A 22,357-nucleotide genomic window follows, 5' to 3' on the forward strand; every position below is an offset into this window, starting at 1 on the left:
TCACAACAAAATTAAAAATTGCCCTTTTGAATGCCAGCTTGAATATCCTCATGAGAAACTTTTATACCAATGTTATAAAAATGAATTTATTCTGATGCTCTATCACAGTCACTGCATCAGAACTGGTTTCCCTGATATCCCGCCCCCCCTGTCCTCCACCGACCACCTTCCCTCTCTATGCCCTCTGCCTCCCCGGACCTCTAACTGTGTGAGGGCGATTGATTTTCCCTTTATAATTTTCTACCACGAACATGTGCTATTTGTCTAATGTAAAATGAAAAATTTAAGTCAGCCACTTGGAAAGAGAGCTGGATGGCTAGAATCTGCCGGGTAAAAATACTGCAGGGGACAGGGAACACAGGGGAGGAGCAGGGGAAAGACAGAAGTCACGCACCCGAGGACGAGGGTCTCCAGGAGCAGGGTGAGCGGAATGGTGAACTTCCTGAGCACCGTGAACATGGGCAGGCTGTGGGGAAGAGGGGCAGGCAGGCGTCAGGCTCCCAGGGCTGGCTCTCCTTGTTGCTTTAAACAGGTTTTCAACTTTTCATTAAGCCCACTCATTTGTCAACTTAAATATATCAACCTGAATTCTCCTGTCGACCTTTAATAAATCATGCTGAATAATAAAAGCAAACAGATGAAAGAATCTCATGCCCCTTTCACATGCAGACTCAACACAGATCCTAAGAAGGCCTCAACTGGCTTCCTTTTCCTGTTCCTTTGGAGAAACGGACAAGCAGATTCCAAAATTCACATGGAAGCTCAAAGGACCCTGGAAGTGGAACAGGAACAAGGCACCTTACCATTTCAAAACTCCCCACCAGGCTGTGAGGACCCAGCCATCAGCACTGCTTTCAAGGTCACACAATCTGCTTCCGACTGGTTTACATACGTTATCAATGAAACAGAATTAAGGGTCAAGAAACAATTCTCTATAACTATGGCCAACCAATTTCCAATACAGTGGAAATTGTACCAAGATAATACAACAGAAAAGGAAAGAACAGTGCTCTCCGCCAAAGTCTGAAAGGTTGGCTGGCACAAACACACAGCCACGTGCAAAAGAACGGAATCCGAGTCCTACCTCACACCATACACTAAAAATTACTTCAAAATGCATCCCTGAATATAGGAACTAAAACTATAAGACTCTTAGAAGAAAGCATAGCAGATCTTTATGACCTCGGGTCGAGCAAAATCTTCTCAAATACAATAATAAAATCACGATCAACAAAAGAACACATCAGTAAATTGATAACAGAAAAAAGAAAAAAATAGATAAATTGGACCTCATCAAAATCAAAAGCTTTCACAAATGGATGCTGAAATGACACAGATGTATATGCAGTGGAGGATTATTCAGTCTTCAAAAGGAATGAAATTCCAATATGTGCTACCACATGGATGAACCTTGGAAACGTCAGTCTATGTGAATAAGCACACCAGAAAAGGACAGATATTGTGTGATCCCAGCGAAGGACAGCAAATTCAGAGAGACAGAAAGTAGAACAGAGATAACCAGGAGCTAGGGGATGAGGGAAAGAAGGAATTACAGTTTAATCAACAGAGTTTCATCGTGGGATGATGAAAACGTTCTGGGAACAGATCAAAGCTGAAACTGCACAACACCATGTATATATTTAATGCCACTGATCTCTACCCTTAAAATGTGACTTTTGCAGCTCAGGAGGCTGAGGCAGGAGGATTGCGAGTTCAAAGCCAGCCTCAGCAACTTGGCAAGGCTCTAAGCAATTCAGTGAGACCCTGTCTGAAAATAAAAAATAAAAGAGGCCGGGCATGGTGGCAATGCCTATAATCCCATCAGCTTGGGAGGCTGAGACAGGAGGATCAAAAATTCAAAACCAGCCTCAGCAAATTAGTGAGGACTAAGTAACTCAGTGAGACCCTGTCTCTAAATAAAATACAAAAAAGGGCTGCAGATGTGGCCCATGATTGAGTGGCCCTGAGTTCTATCCCTGGGAAGGAAGGAAGGAAGGGAGGGAGGGAGGGAGGGAGGGGTCCTACAGGAAAGGATAGACTTTTGCAAATCATCAGCAACCAGAGACTGGAGCACAGGAAGCTAAGATTTGAGGCAATTAGGGCAAGGTGACTGCTCTGTCCCCAGAAGGAAGCGCGAATCCCCAGAGACCTGCACAGGGGCTACTCCACCTGGGAGTGGAGGCAGCACCACCAGGGGCCTCCTCCGGCCTCCTCCCACCCTCCTGCACAAATACCCCTCTGTTTCCGTCACCCTTTGCACAGACTTCTCTTCCCGTCCTTGGGTCTTCCTTCGTGTGTGTTCAACGAGACTACACATGTCACACCACATTTTCTGGTTAACAGATGGCTTTGTCTTTCCCAGCCCTCATTTTTACTTTTTTACAGTGCTTTTTTTGTTTTGTTTTTGTTTGGGTACCCAGGATTGAACCCAGGGGCGCTTAACCACTGAGCCACATCCCCAACCCTTTCTTTTTTTTCTTTTTGAGACAGAGTCTCGCTAAATTGCTCAGGGCCTTGCTAAATTGCCGAGACTGGCTTTGAACTCAGCATTCTCCTGCCTCAGCCTCCTGAGCTGCTGGGATTACAGGTGTGTGCCACCATGCGAGGCTTTTACATTGGATTTTTTAGCAAAAGTAATCAAGGGATGCTGAAATCAATGCAGTGGGAATGTGAGAAGCAGACGGTGCACAGCTGAATGTGTCTGTTGTTTATTCCCCGACCAAACCCGACAAAACGTTCCTGCTTTTATATGAAACCAAAAGTTATACACAACCATATTCACATAAACAAATCTACCCAGATAAATCAGGGCTTCTTTAGCTTGATGTCTACAGAGCTCATGTTCTACACTGAAATGTAAATATATGAATATAAGCTTTTTAACATTCCCAAATGGGCTGGGGTTGTGGCTCAAGTGGTAGCATGCTCGCCTGGCATGCGTGAGGCACTGGGTTCAATCCTCAGCACCACATAAAAATAAAATAAAGATACTGTGTCCACCTAAAAAAAAAACCTAAAAAGTAAATATTAAAAAAAAAAAACCATTCCCAAAAACATTGGCCAATTCAACTCAAAACTACAGCTTCCTTTTTAAAATTACTAAGTAGCATTGCCTTCTCTATGTGGCCCAAGGGAACCAGGGCTTCCTGCAAAACCAAACTTAGTTTTGCAACCACTGGAAGAAGATGAGTCAGCACCCCGCCACCCCTCTCCCTCTCCGTACCTTAATTTACTTGTGCCTGATAATCCACTGAGGTGGTTTCCGACGTAGAGGAGAGGCAAAGGGAACAGCTTCAAATAAAATTAGAAAGAGACAGCAAGAAAATTTGATTAGAATTCCAACAGTATGTCTTCCTCTGCATATAAAAATGGTAACACTCATTTTGAGCAGCAGGCAAATCATGTGGGTTCCTTTGTCTGCTCAATGGTGAGTTTTCCAGAATCTAAAATATAGTCAGGGGTTTCCTCTGTGTGTTATCCGGGGGTGGGTCAGGGGGCACGAGGTAAAGAAACTGAACCCTTGACCTTGCCCATTTTAACAGAATATTTACCTAAAGGATGTGAACAAGGAACTCTCTTGCAGGGAGACCCAGGTTGGACTGTGAGTTGAAGATGGCTATCTGTACTTTGTGGTTAGCAAAGGCCAGAGATAAGGTGTGTCGATTCTTTCTGTGCCTGGATTTACTCCTCTGGGCCAAGGAGCCTCCTGTCTCTTACTGAAAGGTCACCAGGTTAGTGACCCTTTCAAGGTGCATGCTGGCCACATTACTTTGGAGTTACTTTATCTGTTTTAAAGGTCTACAGTGATTAAACATCTACTAAGGTCAAACAGGGTAACCTTTGTATTTGAATTGGGTTCACCACCAACTGAGCTCCTGAGCTCTTTTCCGATTGTCAAGAGAAATACTGTATCAAACATAATGGAGAAACCCTCAGAATGTAAGATCTAGTCTTGAACCCGGAAAAGAAAGTATCCTTTCATAAGATCCTTTGATAACTCAGCACTTATTAACTGATCTAATAGTCCACAGCTATCAAGGGGAGGCCAACATTGCTTTTTCTGCTAATAGGACCTTAAGCACGCCACTCAGATAAGATATACTTTGAAAGGTTTTGCAATACTGCCATCTACCAAAAATAGTTATAAAATTTTATGAGCAGATTTGACCAAGAAAGAGAATATAAGGAAGATGGGATCATGGATCTAGAAAGTTCCCCTTTCCTAGTTAAAATTCTGGCTAACAGCCTACAAATTACTCAACAAGAACAAAGCTGGCAGGATCACAACCTAGAGGATCTGGGTATCGAAAAGGACCCGTGAATCTCATTTCCATTTATAATTCGAAATAAAAACAGTACTGACTTCTAGGTTCTGGTAACAGTAAGTTAGATTATTTATACTAAAATTCCTGGCTGAGAACGATTTTTTTTTATAATGCTAGATTAAATAATTTAAAATCTTCATAAAAGAGCTGGAAAGACAGACAGGAACCCCTTGGCCAAAGATGAAAGGAAAAACAGAGCCCAGAGACACAAGGTCAGCCAGAGGGCGGCAGAATTCTATCTCCACTGTCGAGCCATGCTGGAATTCTTCCTCTTTCAAAACCAAAGGTGAAATTTGGACTTCTCCAGATGTTAAAAGAATTACAACAAATCTAGCTTTGTAGCTCTTAATTGGCTTTATTTCAATTTTAGAATTGCGAAGCCATCCAGACCAAAGACGGTTCAGAATGCCGGGCCCCACCGTGGCGCAGGCCCCACGTGGAAGATGGAAGTGAGGCCCAGCGACGGGCCACTTGGTTACAGTTCAACTGGTTACAGCTCCCAGCTGTCCTATTTGGATGCTCTGAACCTTTGTCCACTTGTAATTGGCTGAGACTCAGCTCCTTATTACAAGAGAGGTTACAGTCCACTTACACACCAAGTTAGTTTATAGGTCACTATATACAAATCTTTAGGCCAAACTTAAAGTATATACAGAAGCAGCGTCAGGCCAAACTTAACCACAGACCAATGAAAACCATGGTAATCCACAGGAGCAGATCATCACTACCATAAAGAAAAAGCAAAGTGTGAGATGCACAAAGAATAGAAAAGGAAGCAGTAAATATATGGGTAGATATAAATATTTATTTTTTTAAAAAGAGGAGATAAAAATATATTGGAGGGCTGGGGATGTGGCTCAAGCGGTGGCGCGCTCGCCTGGCATGCGTGCGGCCCGGGTTCGATCCTCAGCACCACATACCAACAAAGATGTTGTGTCCGCCGAGAACTAAAAAATAAATATTAAAAAAAAAATTTCTCTGTCTCTATCTCCCCCCTCTCACTCTCTTTTAAAAAAAAAAAATTAAAAAAATATATATATATTGGAAATTCTAAGGTAACTACACAAAAAGAGCAGGAACAGAAAAGTTCTACCCACTTCATAGGTAAGATTTACCAATTTAAAATTTTAAGCAGCTAGTGATATAGACTCAAAATTTTTAAAAAAATGAAAACAACTCTAAAAACCCTGACAGAAAAGCCAAGAAAAAAGTCAAGTCCACACTCTCACAGGTGACAGGACAGTCTCTCCCATCCCATGTGCTCTTCTTTTTTTTTCTCATATAAAAATAATTACATTTTTAATAGTTGAAAGCTTTTGACAGAACTTTCTTTTTTTATTCTAATTTGTTATATATGACAGCAGAATACTTACAATTCATATTATATAGAGAGCATAATTTTTCATATCTCTGGTTGTATATGAAGTAGAGTCACACCATTCGGGTCTTCATAAATGTACTTAGGGTAATGATGTCCATATCATCCCACCATATTTTTTATCCCCATGTCCCCTCTCTTCCCTTCAAAATGTGAGCCAGATTCAATACTTTAAAGATGTCAATCCTGCTCAAATTGATTTATAGTTGCAATGGAATCCCTTCCATCCAGAGGTAGAGCTTATGTCCCTTCTTAAATTTGGGTGTAACTGTTATGACTAATACAGATGATATGTGACCTATGAGAACAGATCATAAAAGGCAATGCAGTTGGGGTCTTGCTTGCCAGAACTGTCACCCTTAAAGCCTGTGGCCTCCAGATAAACATTCTTAACCCCTTGCCCACCATCTTGTAAGGAAGCCCAACTAGCCTACACTGGTGACCATAAGGTGAAACTAGGAGATAACAGTAAGAGAGATTGAATGATCAGCCTCCAGCTGCACTAACCAATTCCTTAATTAATTCAGTTCTAGCCACTGTCTGTCTACAACTATATGGGAGCCCTAAACCAGAACTGCCCAATTGAGCCTTTATGAAACTCTTTAATTACTAGGAGAGATAATACAATGACTATTGTTTGAGTCACTAAGTTATAAAGTCAAAATAAGTGGAAAGTATCTACCAAAAACCCCACTTATTGATGAACTAGTAAAAGCTTTCCCTTTGAGATCAAAGAAGCCCATTGTTACCATTCCTATTAACAAATACTATATAGTAAAGCAAGTAAAAGAAATGAAAATTAGAAGGTTGAAATAAAACTGTAATTTTTGTTGTTTACATAAAAACCCAAAGGAAGCTACAATAAATCATGATTAATATTCCACATTTTTCAATTCCAAAACAGTATAGAAAAGTTATTATATAGTATGTACCTCTAACTTGCCAAATAACATATTTTTAAAGATGTGTGTGTTTCCTATATCATCTAGAAATGCAAAGGGCCAAGCACAGGACGGGAAGCCTTGCTCTCCTGGATATCAACACTTTCCAAAAGCTACAGTAATTAAGAAAGTGTGATGATGGTGCAGAAAACACAGACAACGGAAAGAGCAAAGGCGGTCCAGAAACAGACCCATTCCCATGTGATCAATGGTGCTGTGATACAAATGACACAACAGAGAGGGCACATTCTTCAATAATCTGTGACAACTGAGTATCCACAGGTGGGGGATGGAACTGGACCTTCACCTCACACCATATGCAAAAACCAGTCCCAAACGCATTAAAAACCTAACTCTGAAAAACCACATGCCTCTTATCTAAATCAAAACAAACAAACAAACAAACAAAAAAGAACCTTGTGATTCTGATGAGGGTAGGGAAGGATTTCCTAAGTAAGAAAATTAATGATTAATCAAAAAGACTGATAAAACTGAACAGCATTAAAATTAACAACTCCTCTTCATTAAGATGCATGATTAACACAATAAAAATACAAGGCACAGAGAGGAAAAATGCATCCTAGAGTATCGTACACAACTAAGAGAATTCTCCTCAATATTTTTTGAAACACATACACCAATCAGAAAAAAACAAGCTCAAGAGGAAAATGGACAAAAGTCTTGCAGAGCCCTTCACCAAAGAGGACACTCAGTGGCCACTGAACAATGAAAAGGTGCTCAGCCTCCTCAGAGAACAGGGACATGCAAATTAAATCCTACCAGATCAGCAAAATCTAAAACAACTGGCAAACCAAAGATTGGCAACAGGGACGCCTATGCCTGCTCATCAGGGTGTGAGCTGGTGCCTCTCTGGAAAGCAGTCTGACCCCATCGGCCAAATTTAAAGACACCAGGAGGAGCCAGCAATTGCACTCCTTGATGTACACACAGAGAAACTGGTGCATACGTGCTCTTATGACCAGAACCTTCTGTCCCCTCCAAAGTGACAGTAGTGGAAATAGGGCCATGAAAGAGATGATCAAGGTCATATGGGTGGGGCTTTTATCCAATAGGACTGGTGTCCTAATAACAAATGAATAGACAGCAACCGTGGGCACACACACACAGAGGAAAGGCCACATAAGGCTGAGAGAGAAGGCAGCTCTCTGCAAGCTAAAAAGTGAGACTGAACCAGAAATTAACCCTGCCAGCATCATCTTCTTGGATTTCCTGGTGAGAAAATACATTTCTGCTGTTTAAGCCACCCAGTCTGTGGCATTTTGTTTTAGTAGCATTAGCTGACTAACACATGTTCACTGAGTTTCGACCCGAAGCATGTTCAGAGAAGTACTTTTTGTTTTTCTTAGCCCCCTAAACTGGAAATAGCTCAAATTATCACAAACAATAGAAAAGATAAGTAAATGAAAATAAAAGATACAGCATGGATAAATCTAATCACAATATCAAGTGAAAAAAAGTAAGACACTAAAAAATATAGAGAGTTTGATTCCCTTTACATAAAGGGCAAAAACAGGTAAAATTAGACTATAGGATTTAGGGAATGTATAAAATTTTACAAAGAAAGCAAGTTATTATGTGCCTGGGGATGTGTCTCAGTGGTAAGCTTTTGCGTGGCATGCTAAAGGCCCTGGCTCCCTCCCTAACAACACACGCACACACGCACACATGCACACACACACACTCACACACTCACACAGTTATTACTTATAACATTCAGAATAGTGGGTAATTTGCAGTTCCACTTCATGAGCTAAGTAATCATTCTCAAGGGTAATTATTCACTCAATTATCTATTCAAGCATGATGACTTATTCTCTATGTATAGTACATGTATGAAAACAACTTTTAATTCTGAAAATGTTTAAGCTTTATACTGCATCATAGAATAAGTACAAGCAAGCCAACGACACTCTAGTTTCATTCATGCTGGTTAGGCTGATCTATATCCTGTGCCTTAACATTTTATTTTTCTCCTTTTGCAGAAACCCCTGATCACCGCTGTCATAATCATGTGCTATCTGGTGACTAACCCGGTACCAAAGATGCTGGCTTGTCTCAGACCTTAGAGACACAGGAGTAAACTAACCACATGCCATCCACCCTCAAGGGACTGCTATCTGATATATCTCCTCAAAGCCAAATGCCGTCATCATCATTTAATGTCACCTGACATATGGAATTAATTGCCTGTGGAACTAAATGCCCACCTATTGTCTGGCACTCTGCAACTGTTCAATTAAAGTGTGTTTATTTCATAATCCCAGAAGAAATGGTGGACCTCATGATTCTAATTCCACATGGAAAAAAAAATCTCCTTTTTTTTTTTTTTCAACATTTATCCAGCTGTATTCTCCATTCCACTCACAGTTTCTATCAACAGGGTCTACAACTGAGAACAGGGAACAGTAGACTAGAACCAAGGGCCAAGTCCAGCCTCTTGTATGTATAAATAAAGTTTTATTGGAACACCACTGCACCGACTCATTTGCATATCACCTAGAGCTGCCTGCAGTTGCAATAGAAATGATCCAGCCCATAACCAAAACAGTTTGCCAATTCCTGGTTTAGAATTTGGTCGTTTCGGAAGACACATAGTATTAATGTTAGGTGCTAAACACATACTTTAACCGTTACTGCATTACCTAAATGGACAACTGAAGCACCGTATCTTTATTAAGACCTTTCCACCTGGTCTAAACAGGGTGCATAGAACCAGGCTGCTCTCTCAGGTCAATTTATAATTCTAAATTATTTTCTCATCTTTCATTACTGCTTCCATCACCTACCTTTACAGGAATTTTCTTGTCAAAATCAGGGAAATGAATTATTTTATTGAGCTTGGACACATACAGTATCATGATGGTGGCTGCCATCTAAAGGAAAGAAGAGAAACTTTAGCAGAACTCTTGGAAAGAGGTACAATGACATTATCAGAAGAAAACACACACAAAAAAAACCCACAAAAAACTCACTCTCCAGGTTCCAGGAAGAATAAGTAAATAAATAACCATTTCACAGAATGCTAAAACTGCTTGTCTTGCTACTAGACAGATTCCACCAGACTACAGCAAAATGTCCCACATGGAGTCGTCTCTCTCTCTCTCTCTCTCTCTCTCTCTCTCTCTCTCTCTCTCACACACACACACACACACACACACACACACACACACACACACACATTCTCTCAGAGATCCAGGAACAGTGACAGTGGAGAAAGGGTATGTTGTCCCTGACACTGACCACAGTTGGGGAGGCCACACATTGATCCTGGACCACATTTCCCATATGTATGCACATGCACCTTCCCCCAGTACAGGCCAGTTCAGGGGAGAGAGGAAAAAAAATTTTTAGGAGAGTTACACACATAAACACACTTTTTTTAAAAGTCCTATTTTTTTCTCTAACAGAAGAAAAACTTAGAACAAATGAACAGAAAAAAAATTTTAGTGGGTTTCTTTTTCTCCTCAGGCTAGCTGGCATGGCAAAAATATCTCATTCACATCCTGTAAATATGGAACACATGTAATTGTAAACCTTCCATATTGTTATTTTGAGATAAAAGAAAAAAATTTATAAAACTTTCATTATCATTTTTCTATGCAAATTTTAAAATTTATTTCATTTTCTTTATATTAGGTTGCAAAAATTTAAGAAATGCTTCAACATGACTATAATTCAAAGGGGTTTTTTAAATTTTTTGTTGTTGTAGATGGAAACATACCTTTATTTTATTTATTTATATTTAGGTGGTCCCGAGGATCGAACCCAGGGCCTCACATGTGCAAGGCAAGCGCTCTGCCACTGAGACACAACCCCAGCCCCAAAATCTTGATCCTAAGAAGTTTACAAATAATACTTTCATAGATTTCTGTAACTCGCACACACCCTGAATTATAATTAGTCTTCATATTTTTGTTTCACTTCATGTTTCTTGAAGAAATTAACAGTTGAATATGCAACTCGGACTTTTTTCTGGTGGTAGTCCTGGAGGTTGAACCAGGGCCCTGAGCCTGCGGAGCTCCATCCCAGCCCTTCTTATTTTTCATTTGAGATGGGATCTTGCTAAATTGCCCCAGCTGGCCTCTAACTTGTAATCCTCTGACGACAGCCTCCCCAAAAGCTGGGATTACGGGCGTGCACCCTCAGGCCCACACACGTGTTTTTTTTCCCCCAGGTCTAATGGTCTCTTCCCATAACAAGCTACAAGTCAGAAAGGCATATATACTTGAGCATAAACCAATGGGCTAAAAAACATTGGATTTTTTTTTTAATTTGGGGATTATCCAAGGCTCTACTACATACTCACTGATCTTTTTTTAAAGTGTTTTTTTTCTACAACTTATATTTTAGTCAAATGTTTTTGGCTGTAAGGAAATATATCATTTTCTTATGATAATTTTCATCCCTAAAATTGTGCTGCACGGTTACTAATCAGCAAGACGTTTAACTGGAATAATGTTTATTCACATAAGTGACGGGCTTTCCTGATTCACAATCAAAAATTTAATTAACAAATATAACTTCCATAATTTTAAGGATTTTTCCCCCTTTAAATTCAAGCAAAATCAAAACAAACAATCAATCTTTGTTGCCTGTTGTTGCTTCTCTACTGAAAACATGGCCAAAATAGTTACAGGCCACAAAGTCACGTTAATGGGGAATTTTAAAAAGAACCAAACAGACTAGTTTGAAAGCTCATCAAAGGCCATGCTGGCACTTGAGAGGAAAAATCACACACTGGAGGAAGAAAATTGTAAATGTGTTTTGTTTGGCCCATAGTTAATAAAAATTTGAATCCACTGCCAGCATTTGTGAGTTTGGAGATGTGATGTAAAAATTCAAATTCCTTCTTTCTCTTAAAAAAACCCCAAAAGTCTGAGAATAGGTTATGGTGGCCCCACCACATTTCCCCTCCCCCCAACCCCCAAAAGCGACTCCACCTGGTATCCCGTGCCCATTACAGGCTGGACGAGTATTGCCCCTGTCCATCCTGGGCCCCAGACCACTCTCATTTGACACCCACCAGATCTTGGAGGCCTGGAGTCTTCCAGCCCCTGCTTTAGAGTAATCAAATCCAATTATGAACTTAAAATCAGGAGTTGCTTTTCCCACAAATACAATTATTCCTAATTGTAGAATAAATAAAATGATCAATGCATGATATATGCATATACAAAAAATTCTAGTGAATCCCATAAGTTGGTACAATTAATGGATGCTAATAATTTATATTTTAAAAAAAATTCCTGCCAGACATGCAGCTTGGGAGGCTGAGACAGGAGGATCCAAAGTGCAAAGCCTGCCTCAGCAACTTAGCAAGGCCCTAGGCGACTTGGGAAGGCCTTAAGCAACTACCAAGACCGTGTTTCAAAATAAAATATAAAAAGGGCTGGGGTGGCTGGGGATGTGGCTCAAGCGGTAGCATGCTCGCCTAGCACGCATGCGGCCCGGGTTCGATCCTTAGCACCACGTACAAACAAAGATGTTGTGTCCCCTGAAAACTAAAAAAAAAATAAATATTAAAAAACAATTCTCTCTCTCTCTCTCTCTCTCTCTCTCTCTCTCTCTCTCTCTCTCTCTCTCAAAAAAAAAAGGGGGGGGCTGGGGATGTAGCTCAGTGGTTATGTCCCCCTGGGTTCAAACCCTGGTACAAAAAAAAAAAGGATTTTCTTTTAAAGTTTCCTACATGACACTGATGCAGGGACCACATATATAAGAACCAATGCTGTAGGGGAAAAAAAGAAAATTTGTGTCAATATTTCATGTAGTCTCACCAATAATCCCATGATCCTCTAGTCTCACACCAGCTATATAAATTGTTAAACCATAATCTTAAGCAAAAGCACTTAAAATATCATCATGTACACCAATGACCTGTTAAGAGGCCGATTTATTTTTTTCACTTACCTGACCAATTCCAAGAACAATTGGTGATGGGAAACTACAAGAAACACAGAATAATAAATCAGTTTAGCATCAGAAAAAAGGGGAGACAATATAGAAAACATAGTGACAAGAATTACTAAAAAAGCTTAGACAATGGAAACAATACCAGATTTACTCACTTCTCATTTGTTCATTTTTCTTTCATTTATTAACTGATCAGTGTTCAACTTGGAAACTTTCTTTTACCCTTGTATATAAAATGGCCAATATTACTGTTTATGTAGAAAATCTAGAATAGTCTGATGATAAATTATTCAAATTAATAAAAATAACTTTAGAAAGGACACTGACTACAAGAAGACCTCTACAGAGAGAAGCATTAAGATGATATTTTTTAAAAAAACTAAAGATCTAAGTAAAGGCCACAGGTTGGAAACTCAACATCATAGTGAGGTCCGTTACCTACCAACTGGTCTATAGAATCAATGCAACCTCAGTCAAAACACCAACAGAAAACTGACAGGTTGATCCTGAAACTGAATAGACAGGCAAACAGCAAAGACAATCTTTTTCCATCTTGAAAAAGAACAAAGTTGTAGGTGTGACTCCACTAGCTGTCAGGATTCATTTATAATAAATGAGATCGTGTGACATTTTGGGGTTCAGCCTGGTCCCTACCTCACTCCATACTTAAAGGGCAGCTCACTCCTGAACTGGCCCATCCACTTTCTCTGGCTCCCAGACATTCTCTCAGAGCACTAAGAAAGCTAAGATCTCCCCAAAACACTTGATCCTCAATCTGTTCAAAGAGAAAACACACCTGAATCAGGCAGGGTCAGAAAAGAGCAGCGCACCCATCTACCCCATCAGAGAAAATGGAAGGAATGGCTGAACAGAACCACTGTGAGAATAAAGTGAACCCCAGCAGAAGCTGGTAGTGCCACCTGGATCCCCTTCCAGACAGAAGCACTCATTCCTTGGATGGTGAAGAAAGCTCCTGTCAAAAGCACCCCACCCCTCCCACCCCCAAGCGACCTGTGTTCCAACGGCCAGTCTGTTGGGAGTCACCCCAGCTCCAAAGACTAACTTCCCCATCCAAGAAGAGCCATTCAATGGTGAGCCCTGCTGGCTCACATGATCCTGCCGTCCAATGGTGAGCCCTGCTGCTCACATGATCCTTACCCACCAATCAGACTAGCCCTGCTGGCTCACCTGATCCTTACCCACAATCAGACTAGCCCTGCTGGCTCACCTGATCCTTACCCACCAATCAGACTAGCCCTGCTGGCTCACCTGATCCTTACCCACCAATCAGACTAGCCCTGCTGGCTCACCTGATCCTTACCCACAATCAGACTAGCCCTACTGGCTCACATGATCCTTACCTACCAATCAGACTAGCCCTACTGGCTCACATGATCCTTACCTACCAATCAGACTAGCCCTGCTGGCTCACCTGATCCTTACCCACCAATCAGACTAGCCCTACTGGCTCACATGATCCTTACCTACCAATCAGACTAGCCCTGCTGGCTCACCTGATCCTTACCCACCAATCAGACTAGCCCTACTGGCTCACATGATCCTTACCTACCAATCAGACTAGCCCTGCTGGCTCACCTGATCCTTACCCACCAATCAAAAAGCACCCCATGCCAACTGTCAGACCACCCCCTGCTCTATAAATTTGCAGAGCTGTTCCTCAATAAACAGGCATTTTCTCTGATGGCAAGACTTGATTGTTCTTTCACAGTCTATGCAGGGATCCAAAGGCTGGGGCCTCACCCCAATTCCAGACAACCCTGCAGAGCCATCCCAGTGCAGAGCCCCTGAGATCAGGCCTTCCTGTGACTAGGCCACCACCCAACTTCTCCCTCTGCCTGTGCCTGTGTCCCAGGAACATCCTCCAGCACACTTCCTAGCATCCCAGAGGACAAGCCTGCAGCACAGAGCAAGGGTAGCAGGTGGTAAAACAGTAAAAACAACAAAACTGAGAAGATGGACAAAGAGTCCAGCTAGGACAAAACTCAACCTGGGGATGAGGACGCTTCCTAGTCCCCCCAGGCTATAGGCCCCTTAGTAAGAATAAGTAAGCAAGAGCGCAACCCTGAAACATAAAACAGCCAAAGAAGATGAAAAGAGGGCACTGAGACCTCAGGAATCCAGGTAAGGACCAATCAGCCAGACTGCCACGTGAAGAAACACCTACACAACACCAGGAACCCGACAGCCACTGCTGGAAACAACGGCCAGCTCCTGCAGGGTCACAGTGCAGGCCCAGGAAAAAAACACACTCTGCAAAGTTAGCAGGCAGGGGAGACAGGCAGACACGGCCAGCCAGGGCTAATTGCTGGGCCTGGTGCAAAGAACTCAGTAAAAGAGAAGATAATTCAAAGGTAAATGAGAAGTTAGTCTTCTTATCATGAAGGGAAAAATACGTATTGAATCTTCATGTCTAAAAACACAAGGAATTTCAGAAAATCTGGGAAAGCGTGCTCAACAATCCATACCTGTGATTTCCCCATCAAATATTTTGTGGATGAAATATTTTCAGGAAAAAAAAATGAATCTGCACTAAATATGCACAAACTGTTTTCCTTGTCATTATTCCCTAAATGATACAGTGTAACAACTATTTACACAGCATGTACATTGTATTAGATATTCTAAGTAATCTAGAGGTGATTTAAAGTATACTGCCACATTCTATGTAAGGACCTGAGCATCTGGGAATAAGGTATGCTTGGGAGTCCTGAAGCAATCCCCTACAAACATTGAGGGATAAAAATATTTGAAAATCAACAGTTCTTTGAATTGAACTGCAATTTCTCATTTCTCCATTGAATGCAGTTAAAGTAAAATTTCACACATGAGCTCTCTCCTGGGGGCCATGTCCTGAGATCCTTTCCTCTGTCATTTCCTTCCATCATGATATTCTGCCTCATCTCAAGCCCAGAACAATGGAGTCAGCCATTTACAGACTGAGACCTTTAAAACTAGGAGCCCCAAATAAACTAGTTTGTTCTTGGCAAGTCTTTTGGTCACAACAACAACAATAGCAACAAATGATTAAAATGGAAATTGGTATGGAGAAGTAGGGTAGTTGCTGTGACTCACCTGATCATATGGTTCAGAGCTTTTGAAGCTTTTTGGAATTTGTGAGAGCAATTTTGAAAAGTTGAGAGATGCAAGCTGGAAAAGTTTTAGATTGTTGTAAGTGGAGTTTAAAAATGGGCAATTCTGGTGTAAACTCAAAAGACCAAAGTGTTGATAGGGTTGTGGACAGTAATGACTGAGCTCATGAGATTTCAGAAGAGAAAGATTCTATTGGAAATTGGACTAGGGGTCATTCATGTCATATTCAGGCAAAAAAAAAATTGTCAACATTTTTCCCATGCACTGAGACTTTCTGTGAGGCTGAATTTAAAGGTGACAGACTACTTAATCTGGTGGAAGAAATTTCAAGGCAGCACAGCAGTCAGGAAGTGGCCTGGATAGTGTTGGCAGTTTTTAGATGAGTTTACTGTGATAATAATTAAGAGCAGAAAGCAGAACAGAAAGATTTGAAAAACTTGCAGTTTATCCAGAAAAGTGAGAGTAAATCTGGGGCTAGGGAAGTTGCAGTTGTTAAAGACATTACAGCCACTAGGGAGATACTAAATACTTTATCCAGAGATAATAGGAAAAGTGGCTTGAGGGCATCTCAAGAATGGACAAGATCACACGCATGTCAGGCTCAGGAGTGTAAAAGTAAAAATTCCATTGAGAAGAGACCACTGGGGAACCTGCTTGCACACAGGCTGCTATCTATAGCCATGGTCCCAGGAGACTTGACTACCTCTTGAGATGGTAGCAGACCTTCGCATCAACCATGTGGTGCTGGTTCTGCAGGATTGCAAGATGCCGAAGGTAGAGATCAGTCCAGGCAAAGTGCAGGGCAGTCAGGGCCCTTCAGGCCGCCCCTGAGCAAGCAATGCTTGAAGAAGTAAGAGGAAGTCAAAGTCACAGTGGAGACCCCCGAGATCAAGAGATGCCTGGAACGTGGCACGTCAGCATGTCTGCTGAGAAAAGCTGAAGGAATGGAGCAGAAACGAGCCAAGAGAGGCCATGCAGGCTGCGACCAGCAAAGCCATGGGGCAGAACTACACAAGTCCTTGGGATAGAATATCATGGTGCCAGGTGCCCCAGACACCGGACATGGACGTGTCTGCCTGGGGAGGCGTTGGGTCTTGTTTTGGTTCTATCCTTCCTCTCTGTGCCCTTATTGCTCCCTTATTGGAGTGGAAACTTTTACTCTGTCACATATTGGATATATGTAACTTGCTTTTGATTTTTAGAGGGGCTCATACTGAGCCTTGAGCCTCAAGGAGATTTTGGACTTAGACTTTTAGGTAATGCTGGAACTCTTAAGACTATAGGGATTCTTGGAAATGGATTAAATATATTTTGAATGGTGAGATTGGCATATGCCTTTGGGGGCTAGGACAGAATATTTCGACTTAGGTATGAGGTATCCCCAAAAGCTTCTGTGTGAGGCAATGCAAGAATTGTTCAGAGGTAGAACGGTTGGATTGTGAGTTGTAACCTAATCAATGGACTAATGCATTGATATGGATTAACTGGGTGGCACCTGTAGGCAAGTGGGAAGTGAGTAGAGGAGGTAGGTCACTGGGGGCGTGCCCTAGGGCGCTCTCTCTCTCTCTCTCTCTCTCTCTCTCTCTCTCTCTCTCTCTCTCTGCTTTCCATTGCTATGTCCTGAGCTGCTTTCCTTCACTATGCCCTTCTGCTGGGACATTCTTCATCACTTTGGGCCCAGAGGTACGGACTTGACCAACCACAGACTAAATCTCTGAAACCAGGAGCCAAAATAAACTTTTCTTCCTCTAAAAAAAGATGGAAAAGAAAAGAAAGTTTCACAAGTCCACTTGAGATCCCCGACTGAGATAACCCTTCAAATACAACCCACATGAACAGTGGTGGGCCGATCTCTGATAGGATGTGATCTGAAGTCCCCCTGCCACAAATGTTTGCATGGAATGAAATCAAGCCTCCAACTTAACTTTCAAAGGATCAAAGAAAAGTAAGTGGACCAAGACTTCGAAACATAATTCATGTTCCATAATGTGAGATATTTTACCAAACAACTGACCTGATTTTTTTCCAAGGCCATATGAAAATTGAGGTGGTATTGGAGACCTTTTCAGATTAAAATAAACTGAGAAGACATAACTACATGCTTTGCATAAGCCTTTTGTTTCAAGTGGTTTTTAAAAATCCATGAAAACAAGCTGGGTACAGTGGTGCATGCCTGATATCCCAGCGGCTTGAGAGGCTGAGGCAGGAGTTTCGCAAGTTCAAAACCAGCCTCAGCAATGGCGAGGTGCTTAGTAATTCAGTGAGACCCTGTCTCTAAACATAATACAAAATACGGCTGGGGATGTGGCTCAGTGGTCAAGAGCCCCTGAGTTCAATCCCTGGTACCCACCCCCAAAAAAGAAAGCCAACGAAACATCTGGAGACAAACAGGATGATTATAGATGAGGTGTTAGATTATTTTAGGACAGTGTTGTATTTGTGAAAATGGTACAGTGTAGAGCGTCCACGGGTAGGGGAGAGGACAGTTCACATCCCCAGGCCTGCAACCTGCCTTCAGTGGTCTCGGGGGAGGGAGTACTTTGCTCTAGGGCCATGCATGCGGGAGTCCATTGTACTTTGCTTTCTATGTCTCCGTATGCTTGAAACTTCTCATATCAAAAGGCAAAGACCTGGTCATCCTACAAACAGCTAAATAATTAAATAAAGCCTGATTTTTTCCGATTCTTTTTTGGATTAAAGAAAACAATTTAGAAATAAATGAGCAAACAAGTAACATCTATAGCATAGATCCATTCTTATCAAAAGAAATTCAAGGGCTGGGGCTACAGGTCAGCAGTATAGTGCTTGCCTAGCATGCAAGAGGACTGGGGTTCCATCACCAGACACCACACACACACACACACACACACACACACACACACACACACACACGCAATCTAATGTCCCCGTCTCCATCTCTGTATCTATAGGTACATTCATCCATTTAAAAAGATGTCTGAAATTATTGCCTAATATTAATCATAATAAATTTTTAAAATTTCAACTTAATATTTCTTTTAATTTCTTACAAAGATGACAACAGAATGACTCTTTTGTCCTTCAATACAGAGATGGAACCCAGGACCTTCAACATGCTAGGGAAGTGCTCTACCACTGAGCTACACTCCCCAGGCCCAGAATGGCTCTCCTTAAAAAAAAAAAAAAAAAGAAGAAGAAAGATATTTCAATATATTTATTCCAGATGGTAGGAATATGGATCATTATTATCTGCCTCTGCCCTGTTGGGGTCACGGACACATACCACTGCGTCCAGCTCTCTCGAAGTTCTGAACTGAATTCGTGTAGGAGTGGATGAAGTGGAGACAGAGTGGACTCTGAAAGGCCGGGAGACCCGGGGCAGGCGTGGGGTCGAGGGATGGGTGTGCGAGGAGCATCGTTCTCCACTGGTAGAAGGGAGCCACCAGCACAGAGGAGAAAGGGAGGAGTGGAGGAGGGGGCTCGACCTTCCCCCCACAGGAAGACAAGGCCACACTTCAGCAGGAAGGAGACGGAGGGGTCTCATCTGCCAGTTTCCATTTTCTCAATGAAGTGTCAGAGGAGAAGGGAGGAGGGGAGGCGCGTGGTGGTTTCCACGTGAATCAGGATGCACAAGAGAGTCATTCTAAGACAAGAAAAGCAAGCTGCAGGTCATCAGGACGTCCCGTCGAGGGCTGTGGTCACAATCTAAAGTGGAACCCGCCAACACAGAGGTGGCTTTCCACCCAGGACACTCGGAGCCACTCCAGCATTAAAGGAGGAGGGTAGGTGACAAGGACATCCACGGACAGAGAGAAGGGAGGCTCCCTCGCCCCTCCAAGAGCAGTTCCCAGAGGGACCAGAGAAGTGACACCAGGAGAGACAGACAGGGCAAGAAACGAGGCAGGAGGCGGCATAGCAGGGTCGGGAGGGGACACCTGCAGCAGATGACCTGGAGAAGGCAGGGTTCTGGGAGCAGCTGCGGGGAGTGCTGGGGATGAGGCCAGAATGGGTCAGCACCTGGATGCTGAAGTCTGGGGAAGGCTGACCAGGGTCCAGGTGGAGAGCAAGAAGACTCCGGGATGGGTCACCAGAAGGCTCTCAGGAGCCATCACAGAGGGGACGAAAGGCAGTGGACAATCCAGTCTCAACAGACCATGAGCCATGGGGAGCCAAGAGGATCCACCTCCAATGGCGGCTCCCCCTCTGGGTGTCAGAGATCCAGCTTCTCCTGGGTGGGCAGGAGTGGGCAGCGTCTCCAGGAAAGAACCAGGTTTTTACCCAATTAGGAGAAAATCAGGTGTTGGTTTTTGCTTTTTAACATAGCCCTGTAAATTCCCACAGCTGGAGACTCCCATTCAATAACTTTTATAAAAACCTCTCCAAGTGATTCAGGCACCCAAACGGGTTTGGAAGCCACTGTGTTAAAGGGGATCAAAACCCGGCGGTGAATCATGAAGTAAACACAGCAAATACTGAGCAAATATTTGTTAGACTGTGTTTCAGTCAGCTTTTCCACTGCTGTGACTAAAAGGCCTAATAAGAACAATTTTAGAAGAAGAAAAGTTTATCTATCGGGGGGGCTGGTGGTTTCAGAGGTCTCAGTCCACTGATGGCCAACTCCATTCCTCAGGAGCAGAACATCATGGCGGAAGAGTGTGGAGGAGGAACATGGCACCTGGAAGCAGAGAGAGCTCTGCTCAGCAATTTGACAAAATATATACCCCAAAGGCAAGCCCCCAGGGCCCTACTTCCTCCAGCCACCCCCTACCTGCCTACAAGTACCACCCAGTGTACCACTCAGATGAATTCATGGTGGGGTAAGGACTCGTAACCCAGCTATCTCGCTTCTAAACCTTCTTGCAAGGTCTCACACATGAGCTGCTGGGGGACACATACCTAACAGACTGAGTACAATTAAGTTCCATATTTTTTAGTAAGTATCATGAGTGAATTCTCTCATGGCACAGACAATAGCGTTAAAAAATAGAGGAAAAAAAAACACAACTGCAATTATAAACCACCTGCGTGATCCTCAAGAACCTGATACCAAAGAAGCATGAGCATAACCACTGGCCACCGACTCTCAGGTGACCTTGCTTTTTCTCCAGTCCCATCAGGTCTCACAGTTCACATCCTGCCAAAGCCACTTTTTCCAGCCAGGTAAATCTAGCGTGACAATGAACTAAAACTAATAACTAGGGACACCCATCAGTTCTGTACCCTAATCGGAATCTATCTGCCCAAAATGAAGGGGGGGGGGTCCCTGAAACTACATTCCCATGACCCTGTGAATGAGGGAACTAGCAAAAGGTCCTTCCTTCTGTCCTCCACACAAGATTCTCTCCTCAAATAGCTCATATGCTCGGATCAGATTCCCACCATTTACTGTTGAAACAAATCACCGCAACCTTCCTCCCCTCAAAAACATGTGTCCCGCGCGTTTTGAAAGAAGAGAACTATGTTGTTTGAACAGAGCTCTCCCACTGCATAACATATTGCATTACAGAAATGTGAAAAATGTTGACTTACAAAGGTTACAAGGGCTCTCGCCTTCCTGGGGCAAAAACTCTATTTGCTTATTTTTTTGTAGTGCTGGGAATGGAACCTGCGGTCTTAGCGATGCTGGGCAAATGCTCCACCCCTGAGCAAGGGTCCCAGCCCTGGCTCTCAATGTTTCAAAGTGTGAAAAGGCTGCAGCATGAATGTCTCATCCCAGTTCTTTCTGGTGGAATGTTGTCCTGCACCTTCAAAGCGTTGACCAGGGTTTACAGGCCCCTCCTTCCCATAAGAGGACTGTGTTTCTAGAAGCACTAACCCCTTGGCCAGTCAGCACCCACTCAGGCCAGGACACAGTGGGGACTTATTCCCAGCCTTCCTTTGACTAAGTCCTGACCACTCTCAATGAAGCCTGTCAACAACATTCTCTTGTTTTAATCTTGTAGGTGTGGAGATTTCTTTTTTCCTTCCTTAGCTTGCACTCTGTGTGTGAAGTGATCTAGGTTTAGGTTTCGATTTCCTTGAGGCTGGGTTGGTGTTTTCTGTGGACACCAGGGAGCAACCTGCAGCACACAGCCTGTTGGGATGTGGATCTGAAATGTTCCCCAGAAGCTCGTGCGTTGGAGGCCCAGTCCCCAGTGCAGCAGAGGTCAGAGGTGGGGCCTTTGAGAGGTGCCTGGTGGGTCAGGAGGGCTCTGAACCCATGCGTGGATCCATCCATTTGCAGGGTCAGATGCCATGGGTTTGGGGAAAGGAAACTCTCTGCTTCCTGGTCAGCATGAGGTGGGCAGCTTTGTCCACAACAGGCTCCTCACCATGATGCTCTGCTCACCACAGGCCCAGAAACAATGGCCAGGTGACCCTGGACTGAAACTGGGAGCCAAAATAAATCTTTCCTCCCGCAAATTATGTAGTCTCAAGTATCTTGTCACAGAGACAGAAAGCTAAGTAGCACAAGGCCTGGTAAAGAATATCTACAACGAGGCCAGGGCTGTATCACAAGACCACCAAAATAAAAGACAGCCACAGGGTCACCCAAAGGTACCCTACCTCTATCCCTCCCCTCCAGTCAGCTGTCCCCCCGACGTTCACCTAGGACACTGCAACAGCCTCCTCCCCTGATCGGGGGATCACCCCCTGCAGCTTGTAACCCTTTTTATCACACAAATCATACCATGTCATTCCAAGGTTAAAGG

General features: G+C 43.0%; 1 protein-coding gene across 6 annotated transcripts in view; it reads right to left on the reverse strand.

Annotated features, from left to right (window-relative positions):
* The window catches only part of Slc35d2 (solute carrier family 35 member D2), a 141,627-nt gene that overhangs the window by 117,742 nt on the left and 1,528 nt on the right, over positions 1-22,357 (reverse strand). For 4 of the 6 annotated variants that reach the window (XM_078030550.1, XM_078030549.1, XM_078030553.1 and 1 more), the window contains exons 2-5: positions 12,573-12,606; positions 9,452-9,538; positions 3,224-3,291; positions 395-466 (exon numbers count right to left, since the gene is read on the reverse strand). In XM_078030550.1, coding sequence (XP_077886676.1) covers positions 395-466; positions 3,224-3,291; positions 9,452-9,538; positions 12,573-12,606 — 261 coding nt within the window. Of the gene's footprint in view, positions 1-394; positions 467-3,223; positions 3,292-9,451; positions 9,539-12,572; positions 12,607-15,668; positions 15,692-22,357 lie in introns of those variants that run through there. The other 2 variants (XM_078030551.1, XM_078030552.1) reach the window with 2 other exon arrangements.

Source organism: Ictidomys tridecemlineatus, chromosome 13 (genome assembly GCF_052094955.1).
Source record: "Ictidomys tridecemlineatus isolate mIctTri1 chromosome 13, mIctTri1.hap1, whole genome shotgun sequence".
Classification (NCBI taxonomy): domain Eukaryota; kingdom Metazoa; phylum Chordata; class Mammalia; order Rodentia; family Sciuridae; genus Ictidomys; species Ictidomys tridecemlineatus.